The 10,416-nt window shown below is 37.6% G+C and overlaps 1 protein-coding gene across 1 annotated transcript; it reads right to left on the bottom strand.

Moving 5' to 3' along the window:
- Nucleotides 1–1,643: 1,643 nt before the first annotated feature.
- Nucleotides 1,644–6,883, bottom strand: ICOS (inducible T-cell costimulator). The gene is made up of 5 exons (XM_008074332.1): nt 6,855–6,883; nt 6,673–6,698; nt 4,045–4,389; nt 2,935–3,041; nt 1,644–1,751 (listed from the first exon to the last, which is right to left on the bottom strand). Exons 1-5 carry the CDS (start codon nt 6,881–6,883, stop codon nt 1,644–1,646), a joined length of 615 nt encoding a protein of 204 aa, XP_008072523.1.
- Nucleotides 6,884–10,416: the final 3,533 nt, after the last annotated feature.

Below are 10,416 nucleotides of genomic sequence, written 5' to 3'. Positions count from 1 at the left end.
GTATCAATTCTTGAAAAGATTCCTCTGTGCTAATTCCTTTCAACAAGCCTTCCTTTTCCTTTGCCTCTCATACACACACACACACACACACACACACATCATCCAACTCAACTTCATGCTTGAAGACTCATATTTTCCAGAAAGGTTTTTCCCAGCCCACTCTTGACTCCTGTAACAGACATTATCTGAACTCTTTGTTTTGAAACCACCCACCTCTGCTCCCAGCAGCCACTGGCACAGCCAACTCAGCACGTGCTGACTACTCTTGTACAAGGGTCCCCCAACATCTACCTGCTTTTCTGCCTCCAGACCTTCTCTGAAGACTAGAGAGCAGGCTTCTCCCAAGCACAAGGTGCTGCTCAGGGATGAGATGGAGTTAATCCCTCCAAACCAGTGGGGATGGAGCCAGGGCAGCCATCCTTCAGGAGGCCAATCCTGGGAAGTGTCTGTACACTTCCTAGGCATCCCATGAAGTCAGTGCCCACAGCCAAGCCAAGATCTCAGTACTGCACCCTCCATGTGCTGCCCCTGGTGCTTGCCTTACGCTTCCAGCCCCTCTCCCCTTCTTTCTAGGATCAACCCCCAAATAAACTACTTCCACCCAAGGCCTTATCTCAGGTTCTGCTTGCAGGATCCAAACTAGGATAGGACACATTATTATGAGCACAGAGATCAAGAGATAATATATTTTTTCAATAGTAGAGTAATGACACATGGGCTCCTCGTGAATGTCAAAGCAATGACATTAACTGTCTGGGGAACCAAAGGATTTGAACATCAATTGAACATTCTGGTCATCAATTTACGTTGTCTAAAAAATGAGAGCAAGAACTAAAGGAGCCTTTTTAGCTCTCTCCTAATGCTATAATTTCATGACAATGGATGCTATGTGTGTACCTTTTACACAGCCCTTAACACCTAGGGGTGGAAGATGTGGTAACTTCTGTCTCGTTGCATACCTCACATCGTTGCATTCCACCCTCAGAGGCATAAGACTTACAGATTTTACACAGCAAAGGCTTCACTTTTTCTTGATAGTGTTCAATTCTAACCCACAAAGAAAGTCAAAGCCCCAGCTGACTGAGATTTGTGAAGCCATTCAGCTTCTCCAAACCTGGACATTCTGCACATCAAAATAACTGAATGTCCTCATCAATTTCTCCTTCTTCCCCCTGGTAGCACCAGCCCAGATCTCACTTCTTAATCCCAGAATTCCCATACATCTGTGTTTTCTTCATAGTGATTCACTCAGTAACTTGCACTAAACTGATATTCAATAAATGCTCATTGAATGACTTAATGAACTCTTCAACAAGGAAGACTTCATCTTTCCAACTTTCAAAATATCAATTGGAAAATTGTCTTGATATAATTGTGGCTTATGAACTCTCTGTGTTTATTTTCAGTAGTGGTTTATGGATGTATTACTTATTTATTTTCAATATACTACAGAAAGCATCTATGGTCATACCACTATGAATGCACCTGATCTTGTCAATAAACTACAGAAAACGCAAGTCCAGTTAAAGTGAAAATTCAGATTTTCATAGAAAATACTAAAATTAGGCCTTAGAGACATTTTCCCTTCCTTGAAAAAAAAAAGTTAAAATTTCAGGAGTAAGGTGAAGACCTCCCCCTTCCCCTCAAGTACTGAGTGGAGTTATACCTGTAAATCTGGATTTTTTGGCTGTGGTCACTGCTGCCATGAACATGTATTCACTATTGGGGTCGTGCACGCTGGACTGATACTTCTGAAAGAAAAGGCCAGAAACACAGTTTGTTATCTGCTCCTCCCGGTCTCCATCTTTGTCTTTTCACTCTTTTCTAGTCTCTGGTGAAGTGGCATATGACAAATGCATAGTAATATGACAGATTCCTGGGTTTAGGCCAAGCAGGAGAACAAGAGAAAGGGCTTTACATAAACAGAGCTTTCTCCTGAACATTCTCATTTTCACCTTCATTGTTTCTTCATGGCTCCTGGGGCCCACCTCCTCCTCATCCCTCCTTACCTCTCCTTTCAAATTGCAGCCTGGCACAACACACACCATCTGACCAATGACCACATTGAGGGTAGACTTCAGTACAAGCAAACTCACAGGAGAAGCAGAATATGTACTTTGATTGGGAGCCTGTAACATGGGTGACTAAAAAGAATATCCCCCTGTACAGAGATTTTGGTTGTTGTCTTGTCTTCCTGAAGTGTTTTCTTTAAAAGCAAAGAGGCAAGCCGGGCTCGGTGGCTCAGCCTGTAATCCCGTGCCTTTGGGAGGCTGAGGTGAGTGGATTGCCTGAGCCCGTGGGTTCGCGACCCGCCTGGGCAGCAAGACCTCGTCTCTACAATAAATCAAAAAATCAGCCGGGCGTGGTAGCGCATGCCTGTAATTCCAGCTACTTGGAAGGCTGAGGCGGAAGGATCGCCGGAGCCCAGCAGGTCGAGGCTGCGGTGGCCGGAAGCAGCCCCTGCACTCCAGTCTGGGCGACAGAGTGAGACTCCAATTCAAAAAAAAAAAAGCAAAGAGTCTAGTAACTTGCCATGTGAGGAAATTGGCCATTCCCCTCTTAGCTACTCCTGACACCTACAAAGCTCTTCTACCAAGTGCTTGGAACTTTCCAGTTGAGCATTTTATGACTAACATTTCATCTCTGCTCTGACTCTTAGGAAGCTTAAAGTCAAATTTTCAGCCTATGCTTAAAACTTAAAAATCAGAAACATCTTTGAGTCAAGTCTTTTTTGGAATATATGGGCTATAAAATAAGCAAATGAATAAATTTCTGTTCCAAGTGATTAGATTAATTAGTAGGTATATCTTGGGGAAGGAGTAGTCTACCTGTTGATTATCTTACTCTGGCAAGAGCCATGTGTACTGTTGATGAGTTCATAATCACTGATATACCTCAGTAAAGCAAATACAAGAAAAGGCAGAAATTACTCACCTTCTTTATAAACCAACATGTAAATATGAATCCAAAAGTGCAGACTGCAACAACAGCTGCACATCCTATGGGTAACCAGAACGTCAGCTGGCAACACAGTTGTGATTCTGGGTTGGAGAAAAAGATATGTTAATGAAAAACTCTGAAAATCAAATCTCCCCTTTCAATGCTGAGCCATAATTTATTTGGCCAAATTTTAAAAAGTTGTTTAATCAAATGAACCTTTTCTTTACTACAATCATGAACTCCAGTAAATGGCAAGTTATTAGACTAACATTACCTCAGTATTATAGCAAGGATCCAAACACTAAAATCTAAAAGACTATGCACATATATGCTCACAAAAGTGGTTAATAAAAAGGGCTCTTTGCCTATAGTTTTGCAAAAGAGTTAGTAGTAAAAGTAATGTCATAAAACTATAATTTTCAATCATCTCACTTCATTCCACAAACACAGCACTAAAACAAATCTTAGGCAAATAGAGATAATAGCCATCTCTTTTTTTTTTTTGAATTAGAGTCTCACTCTATCGTCCAGACTGGAGTGCAGTGGCACGCTCACAGCCAACCCCATGTCAGCTTGCTGGGCTCCAGCAATCCTTCTGCCTCAGCCTTCCTAGTAGCCGGAACTACAAGCACACGCTACCATATCCAGTTAATTTTTGATTTATTGTAGAGACAAGGTCTCACCAAGTTGCCTGGGCTGGTCTTAAACCCGCGAACTCAGGCAATCCATTTACTTTGGCCTCCCAAAGTGCCAGGATTACAGACTGAGCCACCAAGCCCGGCCAATAGCCATTATTAAGCCATGAGTTTAGGTGTTTGCCTTACTTTTTTCCTGATTTTTAATGGCCTGTGTGTTTTAAAGATAACATAACCTATTTCCAACTCAGTAATCTATGGGATCAAATTGCATATTACTGATTACTACTAATTATTATCACAAATAATAAATCATCCCTTGCATATCTTCATCATAAGTGATTGTCATCAACTGCACTATGTACTCCTATACAAAAGGTACTTATTTGTCTGATTGTTTTCATTAATGAGAAAAGTTGTCAAAACACATATGAATTCTCAAGTTTCAAAGACAAAAGCAGTGTCTTACCATAAATATGCAAATATTCTCCTCTAACAATCCCTTCTTGAAAAGGAGGGGGATCAAAAATTGATAGTTCACAGAAGTAATAGCTGGCATGAGAACTGTCCAAGTTGTGCAGGAAGAAAGAGACACTGCTGTTGCTGGATAACTGGGATTGGCAGAAATTCGGATTCTTACTGGACACTGTGTTTTCACTTCCCTTTAGCTTAGTGAGGTCACAGAGAGCTTCCTCCCCTTTCAGCAACTGCATTTTAAATTGCTGGACAGTCTCAGGATATCTGCATAAAATTTTTACACCTCCATTGTAAAATGTAAACATTTCATAACTGGCAGAATCATTGATTTCTCCTGGATAAAAAGAAAGAAAACAAAGCAAAAGTGACATTTTATGATATGTTGCCCTAATAGCTATATTTTGACATAAAAGTAATTTCTTCTATTCATAACATCATCTCTGTTGAACCAGAAGGAAAGGGTTTCACATACAAGACCCCCAAAAAAGGAATACAAGGTAAAACGATGCCCTAGAGAAAAAAAACTAACTAGAAACTTGCTTGTTATATGTGAATATTAATATGAAACATAGGCCAGGTTGGTAGCTCAGCTTGTAATCCCACCACTTTGGGAGACCAAGGCAAGTGGATTGCCTGAGCCCTCTGGTTTGAGAACAGCCTAGGCAACTTGGTGAGACCTCATCTCTACAATAAATTAAAAGAAAAAATTAGCCGGGCATGGTAGCAAGTGCCTGTAGTTCCAGCTACTTGGAAGGTTGAGGCAGACGGATCACCGGAGCCCAGTGGGTTGACGCTGGGGTGGCCATGAGTGTGCCACTGCACTCCAGCCTGGGAGACAGAGTGACTCCAACTCAAAAATAATAATAATAGTAATAATAATATGAAAGATACCTGTTGGTAGCTTTCATGTGGGTAGCAGATGATAAACAAATAAATATGTAGTAACGCACCATAACTGGTGTTAGGAGTGGAGAACCATTTGAATATAGATAGTAGAGTTGGATGGGTTATCATTTTAATTACAGAATCAGAAAAATGCCACTTTTGAGGTATAAAGTAATTTAAACTAAAAATGAATAATTTACATATGCATATATATTTATATTATACTCACCTACTGGAGAGTAAAAGAACAGTTGAATTTTCAAGCAATATGCATGTATTTAATGTATATAAATATATGTAAATTTACATGTATATAAATTAATTTTCAAATGTATAAATATATTTTCTTTCTACCTCATCCACTGGGAACTGAATCAAGGTCTGATGGTAATAGTAAGGTTCCAGATTTTTGTTTGTTTTTCCTTGTATTTTTCTTTTTAGAGACAGAGTCTTGCTCTGTTGCCTTGGCTGTGATGCAGTGGTGTAATTATGGCTCACTGTAGCCTCAAACCCCTAAACTCAAGCAATCCTCCTGCCTCAGCCTCTCAAGTAGCTGGAACTACAGATGTGTTTCACTGTGCACAGCTAATTTTTTAAATGAGTTTTTGTAGAAACAGGGTCTCACCATATTGTCCTGGCTTGTCTTGAACTCCTGGGCCCAAGCAGTTCTCTTGTATTGACCTCCCAAAGTGCTGGGATTACAAATGTAAGCTACCACACCAGGCCCCATTTTTAAAAATAAATTTAAGCTTATAGGAAGCCAAGATTGTTTTTGTGAGCTACATTGGGGTCACAGAAAGAAGAAACTGAAATGGCTTTGGCCTCATTGCAGATTCTGAGTTATTAGACCACAAATTCAAACTGCTGTTTGTCTTCATTTTGTTTTCTTTTTCTTTTTAATATAACAGAACTTCATGCTGAAATTGTTTAGGAAAATTATTAGCATGATGGTTTTACTTAAGTTTTAAAGTAAAATTTTACTTTTACTCCATCTCTATTTTTGAGAAAACAATACACAAAGTGAATAATTTTTAAGGAAAAAAATTACCTAGTCCTCCAGTGAAAGAGAAATATTATTTGTATATTTTTGGTCTTTATCTTCCAGAAACATACTTATTATAGATAGTAACACATTCTTTTGTATTCTGTTATTGTCATTTAATGTGATAAACATTCATTTTTTTAACTAGTCATCATAATTATCCTTTTTAATTACTATATAATAGACTATAATAATTATAATCTATTATAATTTGTTAAAACAATGCTTAACACTAATGTTGGATATTAGGGTTAATCAACATTTTGCTTTTATGTAAATAAAAACATTTGGTTGAAGTGTTTAAAATTTATTATAACACCATGGATTGTCATTATGCTATGTGAAATATATGACAGGATTGGCATCATGTAGGAGGGTTCACTTGCCACACCTCTGCTTGCACTAGTTACCTTGATTTTATTTAAGATTCATCACAATTACTTATTTTTCTAGTAACTCTAGGCTTTAATTTATATACTATTATTAGGAAATAGATTTTCAGCTTGGGAGATTTTGGTGGTGAAAATAACAACAAGTGTTCCAGTTTTCAGTAATGGAAGACCCTATTACTCAAACTAATTCCCACACCAAAACGACCAAAGATGTTGAATAAAATGCCTAAAAATATTGTTTAAAAGATTAAAGAGCTGACACAAAGAAGGAGGAATTACCAGGTTAAATTCAAAAACAGAACCAGAACCCAGAGAGACAAGCAAAACCTGGAAGTTGCTTCTACTCTGAGATCATGTTCTCTTTTTCCAACTTCAAATGTTTGTTTTTATGCCTCAACTCCCAAAGACTGCAAAATGAGGAATCTAATAGAAGAGCCTCTCCTCAATAACTTGGGATCCCAAAGAGTTATATCCCTAGAGTACAGATAAACTGGAAACAAGCCAGCCTTCATGCAGATTATATGGTCCAGAACACCTTCTAGACTTCAGTGGTCCAGAAAACTTCAAGCTTTGAATTTTGTTTAAGGTGATATTACACTATTGTTACCCTTGGGATTTTGAAAGTAAAAATGCAAATCATTATAAGAAGAAAAGATTTACATCCTAGGCCTTAAGTCATTCCTACAGAAAATATTTAAATTCAATAACAAGTGCACCATAAAAATAGTGAGACACACAAGAAAACAAAGAAATAACAGAAACAACAGACCACAAAAACAAATCCACAATTTATATATTTGAATTATCAGATTCCCAGAATAAAACAATTGAGCTTATTATGTTTAAACAACAAAGAAAGACAAACTTGTAATAATATCTGCAGTACACAGGAAAAATTTTTAAGTCAACTAATATGAAAAAGAAGCAACTAGAATTGGCCCCAAAACTCACAGAGATTAAAAATTTAATGAATAGGTTTAATACATACTAGATAGAGAAAGAGAGAATTAATGAATTAGAGGATACGTTGGAAAAATTACTTAGAATCCAGTCATAATCCATAGATTAAAGAATACCAACAATTCACAAGCAGACTTTAAAAAATATACACATCTAGATATATCTTAGTGAAAATCCTAAAAGCAACCAGAGAAAAGAGACTGATTACCTTCAGAGAAGCAACTATTAGACTGACAGGTAATATCCCAACAGTAGTAATTATATTTTTGAGAAAAATTATATCTTACATTATATTTCACATCTTCAACATGCTGGAAGAAACTGCCTGTCAATGTAGAACATACTAACTAGGAAGATAGTGAAGGTATATGTAATTTGAAACTTTTATAAGTGAAATATACATGTTGTAATTTTTTGCATAATCACTAAAAAATAGAAACAGATTATTATACAACTAAATGAATATCACAAAATTCAGTCTAAGTTTTTTTGTTTTTGCTTTTGTTTTTCTAAAGAGGGAGAGAGAGTTGGAATCAGAAATTTCTCGACCTGTAGTGATCATGGGGATAAGGTAGCATGCTTTATATTCGTTGCATTACACATTTATGTTGTTTTCACTATTCTGTATGGATGTTTTGTTCTACAATAAAAAGTCTTAAAAGTATACAGAAGAAAAATAATGCCTGCTTCATTTTACAAACTAGAGGGAACAATGTAAACAAAAAACAAAGGGGAAAGAACTGACAGCATTAGAACAGGTGCAATCTATATTAGATTAAAATAAAGGGTATTTTGCTTGGGACTTTATCCATCTGAGAGTTAATTATGTCACCCTACTCTTGCTTTGATGTTTATGTCTCTACTATCTGTGGCAGAAAATAAAATCAGTGAACTGGTTTTCAGTTCCTTTAGAAATGTTTAGAGCAAATTTCCCAGAGGCTAGAATGTCAGCAAGCAAACCACAAAAGATCTTGGAGCAAAGGTGTCTACGATCACTGTGTATACACACAGACATAGATGCATTGTCTCTCTATTACTGAAGATGATTTTGTCAGCAGGTTCTACCCCCGCCCCCCCGCCTTGCATCCACACTGTCACCAACACAAGAGGAAATGAATGGTTGTCAGTGCAGCACAGTGTGAGCACTGCAGTGATTCCCAAAGAAATCAGGGCAAATTCTGCTTCTGCCCCTAGCAAGGCTCTGTGACTAGGATATCCCTCTGGGTTTCGGTCTCATCTGTGAAATAATAAAGTGATTTTTTTTTAATCTCAAAATTATTTCCAACACACACTTCCTATGGATTCAGGATCAGAACATATCCAGATAAAACTATAAACAACTGAGAGAGCTAAGATTTTGCTGTTGGGTGAATCCTCCAGAGAAGAAGTCAGATTCCCATAATCCTCTCTGTCTCAATAGCATAAAGGGTTATTCCAGCAAGTTAGAAGAAATTAAAACAAATGAGACTATTTTTCTTACCCACAAAAGCATTTAGGTAGGGTTAGAAGGCTGTGCTTCAGTTTCTCTTGAATGGCATGTCAAGAGTGTGTGCCATTGACATCAACTGGGCATGGCATTCCAACGTGCCATTTCTCCTCGACACTCTTAATTATTCATTTTATTATTTTAACTTAAAAACTACCTAGGTTGCCATTTTATTATTAAATTTAGTGATAAGGATACTGACTCAGGTTTCCACATACCCAGTGTTTAAGCTTTTCATCTGGAAAATGGTAATTCTAAGTCTGTGATTCAAATGTTTTCAACAGATAAGCTTGCTATTGTGTGAAAGTTTGTCCCCTCTGAAACTCATGTTGAAACTTAATCCCAATGTAACAATATTTGGAGATGAGGCCTTTAGAGGTGATTGGGTCATGAGGGCTTTCTCTTCATGAATGGATTAATCCCTTCATGGGTTAATAGGTTCATCAATTAGTGGTTGCCACAGGAATGGGTTAGTTATTGTGAGAGTCTGTTATAAAAAGTCAGATTGGCTCGCTCTCTCTCAAGAGCCCCCTCACCATGCAATGCCCTGCAGCACCTTGGGACTCTGAGATGTGCCCCCACTAACAAGAAGGCCTTCATCATATGTGGCCCCTAGATGTTGGACTTCCCAGCCTCCAAAACTGTAAGAAATACATTTTTTACATAAATTACCCAGTTTCAGGTATTCAGTTATAGCAACATAAAATGGACTAAGACAATGCTCAAATGCCAAGTACAAAATTTCCTTGGCCTTTGGTAGCATTTGAAAGATAGTATCAAAAGAAGACACTCCCTTTATAACTATGACTAAAGAATGTAATGGATTGACAGTTTAAGGAAACTCTGAATACATCCATTTCTTGTAATTGCAGAAGCAGCTAGGACCTTTCCTCCTTGGATGTCCTTATCTCCAAGTCTCATATTCAGCCTGGAGCACTGACATGATAGCATCACCTTTTATAGACAATGTTTGTTCTGATTCATTGGATGTCATATCTGTTTGGTCAATTCCTCTGCCATACCAGTAGTTAAAAATTGTGAGTAGACCTTACTAATCTGTTTCTTCTTGCTTTTTCCTCTTCCTCTTATATTTACATCTTCTTCACATACCACCTCTTAATAATTAAAAACAAATCCTCCTCCAAAATATTGTCTCTCACACCATCTTTGATATGCTCCTCATTCTTTCTAACATACCATTTTCATCTCTGGTAAATTCTCATAGATATTGTCTGTCCATGTTTCAAGTATCCTATTAACACCCTTACCTTCACACTCTGCTTCTTACATGATTCAACCTCTTCCTAGCATCATACACAGTCAAACCTGGTGAACTTAAAGATCATACAGCCAGTCCAATTATTTCATGTACAGACAACCAAAGGCCCAGATAGAATAAATTATTTGCCTAAGATCATATGGCTTCTTGGGTTTATGAAAGACTTCTGGTTCAGTCCATAGTCCAAGTGTTACTAGTAACAACCAACAGAAGTATAATAGATGCAGACAACCACATGAAGCTAGACAGTGGTCACTAAAGACTGAGTCTTACAGGACCACTGCTAAAATCTGTCTGCAGGAAGAAGGACTAACTTCTTA

The sequence above is a fragment of the Carlito syrichta genome, unplaced genomic scaffold (genome assembly GCF_000164805.1).
Source record: "Carlito syrichta isolate Samal-C Ts95f unplaced genomic scaffold, Tarsius_syrichta-2.0.1 Scaffold316389, whole genome shotgun sequence".
Taxonomy (NCBI): domain Eukaryota; kingdom Metazoa; phylum Chordata; class Mammalia; order Primates; family Tarsiidae; genus Carlito; species Carlito syrichta.
Note: the sequence above shows the minus strand (reverse complement) of the source record. Positions and strands in the feature narration are given on the sequence as shown.

What these genes read in the sequence shown, in the direction of transcription:
- ICOS (XM_008074332.1), bottom strand. Translation starts at nt 6,883, where the DNA reads ATGAAGGCTGGCTTGTTTCCAGTTTATCT. An exon ending in GGCTTGTTTCCAGTTTATCT is followed by an intron (nt 6,699 to 6,854) that starts GTACTCTAGGGA and finishes AGCAACTTCCAG; the next exon opens with GTTTTGCTTGTCTCTCTGGG. An exon ending in AGAATATTTGCATATTTATG is followed by an intron (nt 3,042 to 4,044) that starts GTAAGACACTGC and finishes TCTCCAACCCAG; the next exon opens with AATCACAACTGTGTTGCCAG.